This window comes from Chiloscyllium punctatum, chromosome 22 (genome assembly GCF_047496795.1).
Source record: "Chiloscyllium punctatum isolate Juve2018m chromosome 22, sChiPun1.3, whole genome shotgun sequence".
Taxonomy (NCBI): Eukaryota; Metazoa; Chordata; class Chondrichthyes; order Orectolobiformes; family Hemiscylliidae; genus Chiloscyllium; species Chiloscyllium punctatum.
The window spans coordinates 50,458,290-50,476,887 of record NC_092760.1 but is presented as its reverse complement, the minus strand read 5'-3'; the positions used below and the strand labels follow the sequence as shown (position 1 = coordinate 50,476,887).

General features: G+C 37.9%; 1 protein-coding gene across 1 annotated transcript in view; it reads right to left on the bottom strand.

The window, feature by feature from the left end:
- sbf2 (SET binding factor 2) overlaps window positions 1-18,598 on the bottom strand; it is a 568,047-nt gene that overhangs the window by 335,899 nt on the left and 213,550 nt on the right. The window contains 1 exon segment of the mRNA XM_072592265.1: window positions 8,718-8,855. Within this exon segment, the coding sequence (XP_072448366.1) occupies window positions 8,718-8,855 (138 nt within the window).

The following is an 18,598-nucleotide window of genomic DNA, read 5'->3' as shown; positions in this document are numbered from 1 at the left end:
AATGCCATTAGTCAAAGTAAAGCTTCACAAAAAGTTGCTTAAACTGATCCAAAGCTGAAACAGATGGATGTGAGTAATATCAGACCAACTGTGATTCTATTAGATGTCACAGTACTGAATGGCCTACTCTTTTTCTTATTTCTTATGGTCTTTTAGGCAACTGCAAGGAGGTGGCAGAGGATGTTAGCAGCTGTGGGCTTGTCCATTGGACCCTGGCTAAACTGTTGTGAAATCTGATCAGCCTCCTCCATGCTGCAAGGGTAAGTGAGCATCCTCAATGGCAAATCTGATGCACACCTATGGGAGGGTATGTAATGTGTTGTGTGAAAAAGGATTTAGCTAAGACAGTGCATGAGTTGGCCATATGCAATATCAATGACAATTCAAGGGTCCCTTTCAACCTGCAAGGTTTTGAGGCGGCTGGTGGTTGGAGGTTAGAAACGCTAAATATACAGAATATTCAATGTAATGGAAAAGCAGAAGAACTAATGGTCCCACTCAACAAATGTGACTTGACATTGACCCATTGTTTTTCCATGAGATTAAGCTCACAACACACAAGAGGACAAGGAGCAGTTGGGGGTAGTGCGAAATCTGACCATTCTAACAAAGGTATACAAAGGCATCTTGGATTTGGACACTCAAACAGGGAGAAAGTGGCATATGAAATACTTGCTTTTGTTAGTTGAGTTGGGAGGATGTAGCTGTCTAGGACATTGGTTGGGCCACAGCTTTATTATTGTGTACAGTTCTGGTTGCCACTGTTCAGGAGGGCAAAAGTGAGGAGTGCAGATGCTGAAGATTAGAGTGAAAGTGGTGCTGGAAAAACACAGGCCAGGCAGCATCCGAGGAACAGGAGAATCAACGTTTCGGGCAAAAGCCTTTAATCAGGAATGAGGCTGTGAGCCGAGGGCATGGAGAGATAAATGAGAGGGGAGTGGGGCTGGGGCGGAAGGTAGCTAAAAGTGGAATAGGTAGATGGAGGTAGGGGTAATGGTGATAGGTCAGAGAGGAGGGGAGTGGATAGGTGGGAAGGAAGATGGACTGGTAGGACAGATCAGGTGGTTAGGGACTGGCAATGGTCTCATCTTCCGCCTCGGGACCCTCCAACCACATGGCATCAATACAGATTTCACCAGTTTCCTTATTTCCCCTGCCTCCACATTATCCAAGTTCCAACCTTCCAACTCGGCACTGCCCTCATGACCTGTTCTACCTGTCCATCTTCCTTTCCCCCAACTGCTCGACTTCCTCTCCAGCCTATCACCATTACCCCCACCTCCATCTACCTATCACACTTTCAGCTACTATTCCCACATAAAATTCTGCCCTTAGAATTGTACAATGTTGCCCAGATTGCTGTAGAAACATCTTTAATTTTCTAAAACATTGCATACTATAAGTGATAACCACCTGCTTAACTGCTTCCATTGCTGCTATACACCCATAATATTTTAGCTCCATAAAAAAACATACTTTAATTTTGAGTCTTTAGATTTACATCCTTATTCTGATTTTAATATACAGCCATCTCAAACAAGTTTTCCTTTTCTATAAACACATATTACACAAAGAATTATAAACAAATGTGAATTTATATATTAGCACTTAGCTTCACAATTAAGTATGTATTGATCTGGTCAAACCTCAGAATGTGAACTGCTGTGCTTAAACAGGATATGGTTACAATCAGTAAACACAGACTTAATACAGGATATGTGATAAAAAATGATAGACATAGTTTCTCACAGTTCAAACAAAACCCGTGCAAAATGACATTAATAATACTCTACGCCAGATGTAACTTAGCTTCCTTGTATTTGGAGTAGCACAGTGGCTCAGTGGTTAGCATTAATGCCTCACAGCGCCAGGGACCCTGGTTTAATTCCACTCTCGGACAAGTCTAACATCCACTGCTCTGGCTTCATCAATCCTCTTTGTTGCTTCTTCAAAAAGCTCAATCAAATTAGTGAGACATGATTTCCCATGGACAAAGCCATGTTAACGGTCCCAAAATAAGTCCTTTTCTTTCCAAATACATATAAAATCTGTTCCTCATGATCCCCTCCAACACCTTGTCCACCACTGATGTCATGTTCACCAGTCCATAGTTCCCTGGCTTTTCCTTACCACCTTTTTTAAATAGCAGCAACACATTAGCCAACCTCCCCAGTCTTCCAGCACCTCACCAGTGGCTATTGATGACACAAATATCTCAGCAAGGGGCCCAATCACTTCCCTAGTTTCCCAAAGTTCTAGGCTACACCTGATCAGATCTTGGGCATTTTTCAAGATGTCACTATTTATTTCCCCAGGTTCTGTAGTTCCGTATCCTTCTCCACAGTAAAAACAGCTGCCAAATACCTATGTCACAAACTTGATTGTGTTTTTTGAGGAAGTAACCAAAAAGATTAATGAGAGCACAGCGGTAGTCATTGTTTACTTGGACTTTAGTAAAGCCTTTGACAAGATTCTGCACGGTAGAATAATTAGTAGTTAGATCACTTGGATTCAGGGTGAGCTTGCCAACTGGATACAAAATTGATTGAATGGCAGGAAACAGAGTGATGTTGGAGGTTTGTTTCCCGGACTGGAGGCCAATGGTGTTTCACAGGGATCAGTGAGTCCTCTTTTGTTTGTCATTTATATAAATGATTTAGATAAGAACATAAAAGACATGGTTAGCAACGGTTTGCGGATAACACCAAAATTGATGGTATAGTAAAGAACAGTGAAGAACCTTATCTAAGATTACAAAGAGATCCTGATCAATTGGGTCAATAGGCTAAGGAGTGACAGGTTGAATTTAATTTGGATAAATGTGAGGTATTGCATTTTGGTAAACAAACAAGGGCAGAACTTATTAAAACTAAAGTCTTGAGCAGTTGTGTAAAACAGAAAGACCTAGGGGTTCAGGCACATTATTCTTTCAAGTTTGCATCGTGAATAGGTATGGTGGTTAAGGAGATATTTAGTACACTTACCTCCATCGCTAAACCTTTGATTATAGGAGTTGGGACGTTATACTGAGGTTGCAGAGAATATTGGTAAGGTCTCTTCTGGAATACCGTGCCTAGTTCTGGTTGCCCCATTTTAGGAAGGATGTTATCAAGCTGGAGAGGGTTCCATGGCCAGGAATGGAAGGTTTGAGTTATAAGAGGAGGTTGGATCGGCTGGGACTTTTTCACTGGAGCAGATGTGGTTATGGGGTGACCTTATAAAGCTTTATAAAATTACGGAGGGCAGAGATAAGGCAGATGTCATTTCCCAAGGGTTGAGGAATTTCGTGACGAGGGGACATATTTTTAAGGTGAGAGGACTTTAAAAGGGATGTTTTCTTTTAAACACACACACACAGACACACACACACACACACACAGTGATTAGTGTGTGAAATGAAATGCTCGAGGAAGTGGTGCATGTGGGTACAGTTACAAAATCTAAAAGACATTTGGATAAGTACATGAATAAGAAATGTTTGGAAGGATGTGGGCCAACTGCAGTTTAGTTTGGAATTATGGTCAGCATGGACTAGGTGGACCAAAGGGTCAGTTTTCATGCTATAGGACACTGACAGGAGAATTGAAAATGGTCCAGCCGTATACAAAAAGGAATGCAAGAATAAGCACAGTAACGACAGCTCAGTGTGTTTAATCTTTGCGGTGGGAAAACTTTTACAATTGATAATCTGGTAGACGGATTATCACTTGGACAAATGTCAATTAGAAAAGCTAATATGCATTTGCAAAGGGCAAATAGTATTTAACAGACTTGACCTTTTAAATTAGTTAACAGAAAAGTTGATGAGAGTAATGTGGTTGTATGTATAAGTGGTCTTTCAAAATGTTAGCTTTTCTGACAGGCCAGTTAAGTTAAAAGTCTTGGAATAAAAGCAACAGTGACAACATGGATACAACGCGGGGTCAGTGACAGGAGCCCCGAATAGTGGTGAATGATTGGCTGTTTTTCAGATTGGAGGATGGCATATGATGAGCTTGTGCAATGTTAGGACTACCACTTTAGTTGATTTGAATTACTGACCTGAACTTGGGTATTTAGGGTGAAATTTCAAAATTTATGAAGTATAACTTTAAAACGTACAAAAATTGAAGGTATTGTGAACTATAATGAGCATAGCGACAGACTCCAAGAGGACGTAAAGCAGGTTCATAGAATGGATAGTCAGTAACAGATGAGATTTAATGCAAAGAACTGTGAAACAATAGATTTTGTTTGGAAGAATGAAGTGAGGCAATGTAAATCAAAGAATACAATTCTAAAGAGAGTGCATGAGACTTTCAAATGACTTGATAAGGTCCCAACTAAGTGATTAGCATGTAAAATTGAAATGCATGGGACTGGGGTTAGTGCACTGACATAGACAGAGAAACTGGCAGACAGGAAATAAACAGTAGGAATAAACTGTTATTTTCCCAAGTGGCACCACAAGGATCAATGCTTAGACCCTAACTATTCACAATATATATTAGTCATTTATATGAGGGAACTAAATAACATACCCCAGTTGCAGAAGGTACAGAGCTGGATGGGATGGTAAGCTGTGAAAAGGATGCAGAGATGCTTTAGTGTGATTTGAACAACGTGAGTGAGAGAAAAGGCATGGCAGATGATAGACAAATGTGAAAATTATCCAAGTTGGTAACAAAAACAGAAAGGAAAAATAATCTGGACAGCAATCAAATCAGGAAAGGGGGAGGTTCAACAAGAACAGAATATCCGTGTACAATAGTCACTGACAGTAAGCATGCAGGTGGAGCAGGCTGTGAAGGCGACAAATGATATGTCCGCTTCAAGTATAGGAGTAGAATGTTTTGTTACAATTGTACATGGCCTTGGTGAAACAACATTGAGAATATTATGTTCAGTTTTGATCTCCTTATCTGAATAAAGGTGTTCTGGCTATGGAGGGAGTGCCACAAAGCTTGACCATCTTCATTCATGGAATGGTAGGACTGACGCATGAAGACAGACTGAATTGATTCACTGAAACTTAGAAGAATGAAGAGAGATCTTATAGAAACACATGAAATTCTAACTGGGTGAGACCAGATAAATGCAAGGAAAACGTTCCTGATGATCAGGGAGTCCAGAGCCAGGGGTCACAGTCTAAAGATGGGTAGGCCATTTAGGGCTGAGATGAGGAAAACTTTCTTTACCCAGAGAGCAGTGAGCCTGGAATGCTCTGCCACAGAAAGAGTTTGAAACCAAAACATGGAATGTTTTCAAGAAGGAGTTAAGATAGTTGTTAGGTTTAAAGGGATCAAAGAGCATGGGGAGAAAGTAGTTATGAGTACTGAGGTGGATGAGCAGCCATGATCATACTGAATGGCAAAGCAAGCTGAAAGAGCAGTTCAGCCTGCTCCTATTTTCCATGTTTGTGGAACTGAGAAATCCAAGGATGTGTGTGCTCAAATCACTGAAGGGGGAAGGCCATGTTGAAAAAATAATTAACATGGCACATGGAATCTTGGGCCTTATAAATAGAAAAACATTGTTCAAAAGCAAGAACATTATGGCTAAACTGCATGAAAGACTGACTCATCCTCAACTGGAGTCGTGTTTCCAATTCTGGACCACAGTTCAGCAAGTTTGAAGACAACAGAGAGGGAGTAGAAAAGATAATAAAAGAATGGTCACAAGGTTGAATAATTTCAGTTATATTGATAGATTGCTGAAGCTGAGTCTTCTCGTTTTAGAAAAGAGAACGGCAAGAAAAGAAATTTAATATGATTGCTCAAAATCATGATGAATCTGGGCAATGTAACACAAACCATTCCCGGTAGCAACAGAGTTGAGAACCATAGAACACCAACTTAAGGTGAATGGCAAAATAATAATGGAGGATGCTGATGCATTTACAGCCATCAAAAAATTGGATGTTGTCCCAAAAAGAAAAACTATTGTAGGCCAAAAGGGAAGTGGTAGAGACTGTGATGAGCAGAGACACAATGGGCTGAATGGCATCCTACTGTACAGTAGCCATCATGGATATTGATTTTTCAACAAAGAAATATTAGTCTTAAGTTGATTTTTTTTTCTACTTTCAGTTAAGTAGTTAAAGGGGAATAATGATTGGCAAAACAACCTTCTTTGTTCAATTTGTAAATAAGTGCACTTTACTTGAAGTCCAAGTTTATAAGTTTAATATCCAACTGCCAGTTCAGATAACATATAACAAATGTTCCATCTCCCTGGCATGAAACAATGGCTATATCTTAAAACAAAATCACTCTTTCTAAAGTTAAATTGGACAGATTAAACAATTTTCATATTTTTGTTCTGCTGCATTTGAGCCATTTTTATGTTGTACCTTAAAGACATTTTTGCAAAATGTTCTGTTTTTTTCATGCAATACAAGGACAACAATACAGCTTGCCATATTATCTAGTCATTAGAATGGAATTCAATGTATGTAGCTTATCTTAATAAATTCATAATTGTGGTGTCTGACCAGAAGAACCTTGAACTTTATATGTTTAGCAACTGATGTCTACATGACAGATTGTCCAGAGAAGGAAATGGAAGCTATCCATAAAGGTTCCAGGACAAGCTTCAGGGTTAACTGTGCAAGAGGAAAATAAATCTGCTGATAAAAACACTGGAATACCATAATCCACATTCCATTTTATAATTTAGGATGGAGGTAACAAACTAAAGGCCTTAACCTCACATTAACATTCACAAACAAAGATCTTTGCACAACATTATGTTTATAATCATTATCTGAAGAAATATTCTGGAAAGATAATTTAGCTCAGACTTATCTCGAACTTGTTTTGATGCATTTCAATTAAGTAACAAGTCAGCTGCCAAAAATGCTTCTTGTACAAATGGACTATAGCAATGTTCTTGGAGTTTTACTCACATAAATTAATTAAAAATTTATTATACTTGGTGACAAATTGCATCTAATAGTTCAACAAGGATAGCAAAGCAATCCTCTGGAACCGTACTTAAATGTTCTCTATTATAAGCACATCATTCCCTGATAGTGGACATAATTATATTTTGTAAAAGATAATGATAACATCATTTTTGAAGTTTGGTATAAACAGAATTCATTTTTCACATACATATTTTAATATAATTCTGATCATGGACAATGCTTAAAAGTAAAATGTTTAAAATGTAATGAGCTCCAAATTCACTATTCTTGAAACGACAACCTCCTAAACCAGAATTATTTGCATCATAATACCTTATAGTGCACTTGTCTCAGTTTTGAAAGGAAAATTCAGTGTAAACACACCATGGAGAAAAAGGCAGTAAAATTCAACATTTTTGTGCTAGTTTTACCCTAGATGGCATTGGTAATAATAATTGGTAACAGTTCAGGAATTCCTCAGAGCAGATATTTTATTATCAGTCACATTATTACCCACCTCTGGAGCAGGTGAGACTTGAAACTGGGCGTCATGGCTCAGAGGTAGAGACACCACCACTGCACTACAAGGACCCAAAGTTACTTAGTCAGAGTCTGGTCTTCTACTCAGGGTTTTTAGTTATTTTTATACTGAGTTTTAGATCCGAAGCAACCTGTTCAGAGATTTTCTTACACACTTCTTGAGCAGATGGAAGTGGTGAGGACATTACTACTGTGCCACAAGAGCCCTCTAAATCCATATGTTGGTTATTTTTTTAATCACCTTGCTCAGAGATATTATTACACACCTTTTGAGCAGGTAAGGTTGAGCATGGCCTCTGGCCCAGAGGTAGGACATCTACCCCTGCGCCACCAGAAACGTGAGATCCCTGTCCTTGGCCCAACCATCTTCAGCTACTTCATCAATCACCTTATGATGGAAGGAAGGTCAAAAATTGAGACTTTTGTTGATGCTTTCACAACATTCAACACCACTTACAACTCATTAGATACTAAAGAAGTTGGTATCCAAGTCTGGCAGGAACTGGACAACATTCAGGCTTGTATTGATAAGTGTTAAGTACATTTGCACCACATATACACTAGGTATTAAGCATCTCCAACAAGACAGATCCAACTGTCACACTTGATATTCATGAAGAATCCATCAACATCTTTTCATTGGTAAGCCAGATAAATACTTTGATCGAAAGAACAGGTTAAGGGCTAAGGAGTCTGCACCTCAAATCTTATATCCTTAAAGCCTTTTCGCTTTCTACAAGGCACATGGCAGTTGTGTGATTGAAAACTCTCCACTGATCTGGTTGAGTGCAACTCCAACAACATTCAAGAAGCACAGCAACATCCAGAATTAAGCAGCTATTTGACTCATGTTTTATTTCAGAATCTTCAATATTCATTTCCTCCACCACTGACAGTGCACACTGCTGCCACTCTATCTACAAAATGCAGTGCAATAATTCATGAAGGCTCCTAAAACAACACCTGTCAAACCAGCCAACGCTACCACCGAAAGAGACAAGAGTAACAAACAAGAACAGCACTACTTTCAAGATACCCTCCAAGCCACACACAATTGTGATTTTGGAACCATATTGACAGTGAAGGACCAGCAATAGATCAAGATCCTGGAATACCCTCCCTGACAGTACAGTCCTGTGTCTGCAGCCTGCCCAGCGTAAGAGCCCTCAGAGCTCTTCATTCTTCAAACTACCCTCTCTCTGGAAGCCTATTGTGGTGGCTGGACTTATGAAATATTAACCACATTGTAAAGTAAGATGCATTACATAGGAAATTCTTTGAATATACTTACTTGTAAATTAATTTCAGCTTCATAAAAAGTTAGACATGCACAGTAGTGCCGATCTGAGTCGATATCTGTCAGAACCACCACAAAGTATGTCGGCTGCTTTCGTTCAGTGGACAACTGCCAGCCACCAGGTTGACAAAACTAGAATTAAAAACAAATAATGAACACAGTTGGACACAATTTTGTTCCTCAAATGTTTTGAAATATTTGAGACATTGGCTTATGGAATTGTATACGCTACTTGTCAGTGCTACAACAGTGAAACTACCAATATTGATTAAACTGCATTTTTAATTTTGTACCACAATTGCAAAACTCTGGAAATCTGAATTTTAAAACAGAGGTAATTCAAAATACTTAACAGATCAGGCAAGAGAGAGTCAGAGTCAATAAGCCATGCTTTGATCAGAACTGGAAAAACGTTCAAGGTCTGACTATCATAGATCTGAAATATTGAGTGAGATTATCCAGGGAATGGCAGTCTCAGTTTGCCACTCCAAACCTGCCTTTTTGTTTTATAGAAGGGAAACTGTGCACAGTGGTTCAATTTTCTATTTTCCAGTCTGCAGGAACATTTCCAGAAATTATAGAATTTTGAAAGATAACCACCACCTTCAACAGTCTGGGACAAAGCTTATCTGGTTCAGGAGGTTTAATCCAGTACTTCAAGTTTCACTTTTTTTACTGAGATCATATTTCCCAGTCTCTCAAGCCCCTTGGTCACCTAATATTTCTGGGACAATTTGTCTCTTCTTTCATGTACAGCAATCAGTTTACTTTTTCTGCCATTTCACTGCTCTTTACTATAACATCTCCTATCCCCACCTTAATGGGCCGAATTTTGACCTAGCTTCATTTTTTCAATACCTAACAGCTCTTGCAATCAGCCTTTTGCTTCTCATGAATACATTCATATTCTCTTTTCCTTTCTTAGTCTGTTTCTTTGACCTCCTTTGCTGGACTCTAAACTGATCCCGGTCCTCAGGTTTATGTTTTTTTTTGCTGATGATCGATAATAGATTGATGGGACAGAGTTGGCTGGGTTACATCTGTAATGTTTTTTGTGGACAGGACAGGACAGCATCCACATTAACAGGTGGATGCTGGTGTTGTAACTATTATGGGACAGCTTAGCTGGGGAATGTGGCTAGTCCTGGAACATGTCTTCAGTACTATTATCGGAATGCCACAACCATGTCTCCAGAGCATTAGTCTGGGTCTCTGGATTTTAAGTCCAGTGACAGTATCATGATACCACCACTTCCCCTCAACTTAATACCATTTTCGAAGACAAAATACAATCTAATAAACACTGTTGGCAAAGGTTCATCTCATTCCTTTCAGCTCTGTACTGTCTAATCTAGAGAAAAATCTAAGCTGGTTGTTATATGGAATTACTTAAAAATATTCAATTACTACAATGAGTTCATGCATTGGCATATTTCGCTAGGGAATGGTCAGTTCCAGGATAAAATCAGAGCTCCTCAACATGTTCCTTATTTTTTCCTCAGCAGTGTATTCTCCATGAAACCAATGTTCAGAGCTGCCAGAGGAACTGATAGAGGTCTGCAGAACTACAACATTTAAAAGACATTTGGATAGGTACATGGATATGAAAGGATTGGAGGGACATGGGCCAAACAAGTAAATTGGACTAGTTCTTAGGAAACCTGGTTAGTGTGGATGAGTTGGGTTCAAGGGTCTGTTTCTGTGCTATATCACTCTATGTCGACAACAGACCAACTCTTTGTGTCATAATACAAGCAGCAATTAAGGACATAATATTAAAATATGAAGCTTACAAAGCCATTATGCTTTAGGATAAGTTGCTTAATTTAAGGTGAAATAGAGCAGAAGTTCACCTGACCCACTCCAATGTTGCTCAATAAAAAGTTGAGTTGTTTGGTTATTGTGGGGTCAATGACATCCAACAAAATATTCACATGTAAATAGTAACCTAGACAGTTGCAACAGTATTTAGACTTTTAGTTTCTAAGTCTCAGAGATATCAGGAATGTAAAACTTTATTAAAAATTATACATTAAACTGCCTCAGGAAGAGATGGGAAGGCATGACTATGAATGAAGCAGGCAAGAAGCAGAAAAATATGGCGATGCAGGAGCCTCAACCCTTGCAATTATCTACCAAATTTAAGGTCCTCACTTGTGCCGATGAATGCAAAGTCAGCAGAGAAATGACATGCGCGCACACAGTAAGGTATTATTTGGTAAGTGAGAAGGAACGGTGTGGTAGTCAGAGATACTACAGTTGCAGACATGACCACTGGTGCAAAAATCCATATAACCTACCTAGTACCACAGTATTATCTGTTCAAGTTTAGACAGGAACTTGGAGAAGGGAGGGGTGAATCCAGTTCTTGTATGTACTAATGACTTTGGGAGGATTAGAAAAAGGCTCTGCTTAGACAGTATGAGGATCTAGGCACCAAACTGAAGAACAGAACCTCAAGGGTAATAATCTCTAGATCATCTGAGCCAAGTGCCAACTTGCAGTAGGCATATAGGTTAGTCGCGTGAGTTCATAGCTCAAAGACTGCCATGGGAGAAGTGGGTTCCAGTTCACGAGAAACAGGCAAGCAAAGTGGACACCACGTAATTGAGTTGATCTTCATGTGAAACATGCTAACACCACTGTTTAGCAAACCACATAACTAGGAAAGCAGAGAGAACTTCACATTAAGCAAAAGATCAAGCTTGGGTAGATATAGCAAATCCAGTCAAGGTAGAACAGGAAAATAGTAACAATGGTCAGAGAATGACAAGAGGAGGTTCAAGATTTTTTAAAAATACTAAAACTCTATACCTGAATGTGCACAGAATTTATAACCAAGTAAACTAATTGATAGGACACAATGAAGTAAAGAAATATGAACGGATAACAATTACAGACACTTGGCTGTGTAATGACAAGGATCAGGTTCTGATTATTGAGAAGTATGTTAAAGGTATGTAAGAAGGAAAACTAAGTAAAGGTGGAGAGGTAGCCCTATTCATCAAGAATAGCATTGTGTGACACTTAAAAAATGACCATGGCTTCAGAAATCAAAATACATCATTAATTTGAAAAGGGGGGGGGGGGGGGGGGGGGGGGGGGGGGAGGGGAGAGAGAGAGAGAGAGAGAGAGAGAGAGAGAGAGAGAGAGAGAGAGAGGATACACAGGGGAAAGGAGTCACCAATGGTCTGGTGTACATGCCCCCCATCAGTAATCGCAATGTGGGATAAAGTATGCAAGCAGCAGTAGTGTTTTTGATGAGGGTACAGCAATAATCATTGATGATTTTAATCTATGCATAAATGAGAAAAATCAGGTTTGCACTGGTAGTTTAGAGTGAAGTTGAGGGAATGCATTCATAATAACTTCCGACAGCAACATATTCTTCAAACAACCAGACAATCGTTTTTTTACTTGACTTGTGTTTTGTGAAGTGTGGCAAGATTAATAAACAACCTCAGAAGAAAAGCAATTTTAAATTTAAATAAGGATTGTAAACTTAAAGAAGGCAAATTAAGTGGAGACAGAAGAAAACTGTTTACAAGATTAATTTCAGCACATATTCCTGCTATAAAGAAATATCCTAAAGGTGGACCCACAATCCAAGGTTAACTAAAATAATTTCAGGGAAAATAAAATATAACGAAACAGGACATTCTGTGCTGCAGTATAGTGTCCCAATTTCTAGGCTGTAGTCTGGGTTCACATCCCATCTAGCACGGGTGCATTATAATATGCCCAAATCAGTTTGACTGAAAAGTACATCAAATTAGGGAATGCAAAGTATGGCAAAGAATGACCAGAAAATAGGAAAGGAAGCTTAGTTTAGAAATAAATTGGTTAGCAATAATTTATACATATATTTAGAATGGAAATTAGTAAATAGAGAGAGTTAGTCTCTCGAAAGAGTGAGACTGGAGAGTCAAGATCAGCTCAGGCTTGGAGAGCCAAAGGGCCAGTTCCTGGGCTATAAATTTTCTTTGTTCTTTATAATAATGTGTTCAGGCGATTTTGCCTTTAGTTGTTTGTTACAGTTAGAATATGAAATCTTGTGTATTCCTTTCAGTCAGTCATTCGAATATAGGGTCTATAACAATCAAAGAGTTTCACGGGATTATGGGCCAAATGCTAGCAAATGGGACCAGGTTAATTTAGGATATTTGGGTCGGCATGGATGAGTTGATCCAAAGGGTCTGTTTCCATGCTGTACAAATCTATGACTCTAAGAATGTAAAACAAAATACTCAGTTTTGATGCATGTTTACACTACAAAAAAAAAATCAGCTAATAAAACTTCATTTGAACACAAATGCAGGGAGCCAAGATATCTGATTCCTTTATCTATTGGCTGAGGAAAGCTAATTTGCCTGTCAGCTGTTGCTGATTAAAAAATAAGTAAATGACGTGAAGGAAAAATAGAAGTTTGTTGTTACAATTCTCATGTACTGTAATGGCATGCCACAGTAGTTTTCCTTGCAAAATTCTCTCATATCCACTTCAGCTCATCTGCAACCACACTTTGACATCCCTTATCCAACTAGGTCTAAGTTAAACCCTATATGTGCTGCACTCCACTTTGACCTTTAGAAGATTTCTGTGCAGCTTTCCAGGTCTGATTAAATGGCCAAAATACCATTTTTTTTCTGGACATCATTATTTTCAGAGTTCTTTTGGCTCCTACAATTTCAAATATATATTCATTTGTCTTATGGTTTGCAAATGGATTTTTTTTAGCATGTGCCTTAGTATCCACATTTGCAAGATGCCTGTTTTCTTCTGTAGTTCTTTACTTATTGTTCAGAGTCTGAGGCACAGAATGTATCCCTGATGATTTTATTCCTTGTTACAAAGTTGAGTTTATTTTCCTTCAATCTTCACTAAATTACTTGCAGTTATCTCTATTCTTCTTCCAACTTCTACATCACATCTGCCATCTTCCATTAATTTGTTCTAAATAGATAACATTATCGATTTGTTCCAGTGTAACACCAGCCACATTCATTTTCACTCTCTTCATGTGTATTCCTTCAAACTTGCAGGTTTGAGCATTCATCCTTATCTTAAGCATCTACCTTTTATTTGATCTAAAGTACTTTGTCAGGTCTGTTCTGATTTTGCAAGTAATGTTACATGCATTTAAAAAATGTAGAAAATATATAAAAATTGTACAATGATGCAAAGTCAGGGAGTTCTCAAGATAGAGGTAAACAATGGTTGAAACATGATGTGAGCAGGGGTAGAAAATATGTTCAAATTGATGATTACAAGAAAAGCTCCAGGCATACCTGAAGCAACAAAACATCTAATAGTCCTTAGAGAAATGGAACTAGAAGTGACAACAGAAATTTTATCAAATATATACCAAAGGATCTTTTCCAAATAACTTGAGACATTCATTACTCAATGTTACCTTCGAAATCTAAAGTATTAGAGCATTTCAGAACCATAAGCTGAATAAGTTGTGTCATTTAAATAATTTTGAAAAGCATAATAGAAAAAAAAACAGCACATTTAAAGCTGAGATTTATGAAACAGTCCAGGTTTAGATTTGGAATAGGAGCAGGATGGAATATTTAATCAAAGAATAATCTTTGATAAATGTAACAAGAACATTGGTACATGCTTCACAGACTGAGACTGAAAAGCAGATCATGTTTATCACCAAATATAAATAGATGCGTTGCTGAAATGTGATACTGAACATGAAGATGTGATATTTACTCCCAGCCTATTAAGACCAAATAACGCACATCAGCCTAGAAGCAAGACAATCAGGCATGTTTCAACTGAAGGAAGGATTATGAAAAAGCTGCATGCCAAAATTATTCAATTCTTACACATGGAAACTAATAACATAAAGAAAAATAACGTGTGCTTCCCAGACACACACTATGGAAGAAACAGAAGGCCAAGAATAATGCATCAACTAAAGTCAACATAGCTGACACATTAACTACCAGGCAAATTCCATCCAGCAGAAACGACAAATTACACTTTAAAAAGCAGGTACTTTAATGCAACACCATGGAAGTGCTGTGTTTGGATGTATCACCTTTTCAGTGGCATGTTAAATTGAGACCCAATCTGTCCTTCAGCGCGAATGATGTAATGGCACTCTTTAAAGAAAAACAAAGAAGTTTTCCTACTGTTCCTGATACCAAACATGCATTCATCAACCAACTGAAATAAATTATTTGTCCAGTAATCACACTGATATGGATGGTATAATTAAGCTTTGCAGAATTTGACCCAAATATTTCTCTGCATTACACTTGAAAATATTTCATGGGCTTTGCACCACTTCAAAACACCTTGCCATCGTGAAAGGTGCAATATCAATCTGAGTTTTCTTTACCAATAATCAAATCACAGGTGGGAAAAGGAGTTACCTTTTGTCTCCAATATACTGCTTTAAATTACAATCTGTTCTTTAATTACCAATTGATCTTTTGGGTATTTCCCACTAAAGTGGATATGTAAAATCTATGGAACTAAAACCATCCTTGACTTCAACGTTGCCCATACATTCAGTTTTTATCCATTGATCTAGATTTTTCAAGAAAAGTAACAGTGAGGCTAATGATACGACTGTTTCTATATAGTGAACACAACAACAATTTCTTACATTTACATGTCACTAACCATGAAAACCATTATTGTCCAATTTACCCTGCTCCTCCATGAGTTACATTACACTGACAACTGGACATGGTGTCACATCCATGAAGGAAGGCAAGACTTATGCAATTCAAAGTAGGTCTCGGGTAATGTTGTAGTACAGAGAGACCCAGCAGTTCAGATAAATAATTCTTTGAAATTTGCATCACGCATCGTGGTTAAGAAGGCATTTAGCATGCTTGCCATCATTGCTCAGACCTTTGAATATAGGAGTTGAGACATTATGTTTAGATTGTACAGAATCTTGGTAAGGCCTCTTCTGGAGTACTGGGTCCAGTTCTGGCCTCCCTGTTAACAGGAAGGATATTATTAAACTGGAAAGGGCTCAGAAGAGACTAACCAGAACGGTGTTGGGAATGGAGAGTAGAGTTATAAGGAGAGGCTGGATAGGCTGGGACTTCTTTCACTGGAGCATACGAGGTAAAGAAGTGACCTTATAGAAGTTTATAAAATAATGAGTTGTATAAATAAGGTGAATGACAAGTGTTGTTTCCCTTGAATGGGGGATTTCAAAACTACTTTCAAGGTAAGAGCAGAAAGCTTTTTTTTTACACAGTGATCTGTGTGTGGAATGAACTTCCAGAGGAAGTATTGGACGTGGATACAGCTACAACACTTAAAAAAAATATTTAGGTAAGTACCTGAATAAGAAATGTTTGGAGGCGTATGGGCCAAGGGCAGGCAGTGGGACTAGTTTATTTTGGAAATATGGTCAGCATGGACTGGTTAGACCGAAGTGTCTGTTTCCGTGCTATATGACTCCAGGATTCCATGATATAAAAAAATTGTGGCACTTATGAGATAACCAAGAAACATAATGCAAACTTATTAGGGCTTGTCCATTCAGGTGAAAGCAAATGTGTAACCATTTGTGAATATCTGATTACAATCATAATCTTTCTGCAGAAGACCGACTATGTTGTTATGGAGTAATTTCTTGGGTTTTTACTTTGTATCACTGAAGAAAAAGAAGTGAGAAATTTCCATCTCAGGATGGTGAGTGATTTGGAGAAGAACTTGAAATTAGTGATATATCCATGAATCTTTTTACACTGAATTAAATATTCTAACTTAGATTTCCTAATTCATATTCTGCATGTCTCCGCAACCTAATTGGTTGTAGCTGCCAAGCTGTTTTAACTGCCTGGTAATCAGCAATTCTAGTGTAAAAACCCATAGTAATTCTGTAAGCATAAAACAGTGCTGCTCATTCACCACTAACTGCAAAATATAGGGCTTTATCTCCAGCCAGGAAATCACAAAAACTGTAGCATTTTTAGATTCTTCCAATAACAGAATATGAAGGTGTCCTGAATCATCCTGGTTTTGAGAGATACATGTATTTACAGGAGACAAATTTTGGAGAGCAAACATTAGTGTTAACCATTCAGTTCTTTGTAATTTTTCCATTTGAGAAGATCCTAAAGGCCATCAACTCAGCATCCAATTTCACCTCTATGCTTTGATTTTATTAACCTATTTTTCTAATTAACCCGTCCAGAGATGTTATTACACAACTGTGAAGCAGATGGAACTGAACCCAGGCTTTTCAATCCAGGGGTAGTGACACTAAAATTTTCTTGAGCTTCCATGTCTACCAGAATACTCTGACAGGTGTAAGTTTGAGGTATTATCTAATTAGTAATTCCAATTTGCTCCATCAATTGGAAGATTTACAGTTGTCATTTTCTTTGCCTGTCTGTCATACTTTTCAAATGAACACCATGCTAGCCTACATAGGAAACAGCAGCTAGAATAGACTGCATGAATGGCAAGAATATTTGGTCATTCAATACAATTGCAACAAATCTTTCTTTCAACTCTGTTTTCCCTCCTTTTCTCAATCATGTCTCTATGTCCTGAGACACCAGAATTCTGTATACCTCAACCTTAAATATATTCAACAAAAAGCATCCATAACCAGGAAATGAAGAATTCCAAACGTCACAACCCTTTGAGTAAATGGATTTCTACACGTCATAGCCCAAAGTTATAGATCTCCTACGGTCACTTCTGATTGTCAATATCTCACAAATTGCCTTTCTAATCTCACCCAGCACTCTGGAATCAGTACCATCTCTCCAGGTGTGCGAGTCCAGTTTGCTGTCTCAGTCATAAATTACAGTCAGGTTATCTTGTTTGAGGAAGCGATGTTATGCATGTCTTCGTTAAGAATCAGACAACAAAATTATTAATTTGTTGGTCTTCATCTCCTGTCTGAAGGCGATTTATGTATTTTTGAATATTTCTTCTCTGAATGACCAGCCACTGCTTTATCTCAGAGTATTTTGCTATTTCATTTCACATCTGTGCTTTGATTTTATACATCCCTCTTTGCCTTATCCAAATTTCTAAACATATTCCTAACCTTTCCTCATATTAATACCAGTGAGCCCCTTGATCTTTCTCTCTGCAGAATCTTTAGAGCTGTCTGCTGACTTAATCCATTTTTGGTTGCTAATACATTTACTGTGACATTGATTAAGACAGTTTGCTGGTATGGAAATATATTTATCCTGAATGTGGAGCATCATTCCTTTAAAGAAACACTATGAAATTTTATTATTGCATAATTGTCACCCTTCAGAATGCTGTGCCTTCCATTCCTTCTACATCATCTGGCTAAGCAACTAACATTAGGTCGAAATGAGTATTTGGCACTTTTCCAATATACTTGGTCACAATTCAGTCCATTTAAATAGTTCAGAGTCACAGAGGTGATAATTGTTTCCAAATTATAACTAACCTATTCTCACATATCACTGCAATGTTTACATGGCATTGTCTCATTCTTTTCAGCATTCTGAATTAAATACAATTTAAACGTGTAATTGAATGTAATTTTCAATCTTGTCCGTAATCCTGTGAAGTGCTGGAACAGTCTTTATAGTCACTGTGCATAAGGTAAACACATGATGAAAAAAATTCACAAATTGACAAAGTTGACTATTCCTTCATCTTTACATCATACCTTTTATAGCCTTGTCTTAACAGCAAATGCAGCATCTTTCTAAATAAACACTCAAAATCTCAAATCCAAACTCAAATCTGCAAGTTTATCTTCAAATGCTTTATTCTCTAGTCATCTCATAATTAAAAATATTCTTTATTTTCAGTGTCTGTTGACAAAAACGGTGACTTACATTAACTATAATTTTAGATCCATTTCTAATTCAATTCTGTATGTTTCCATT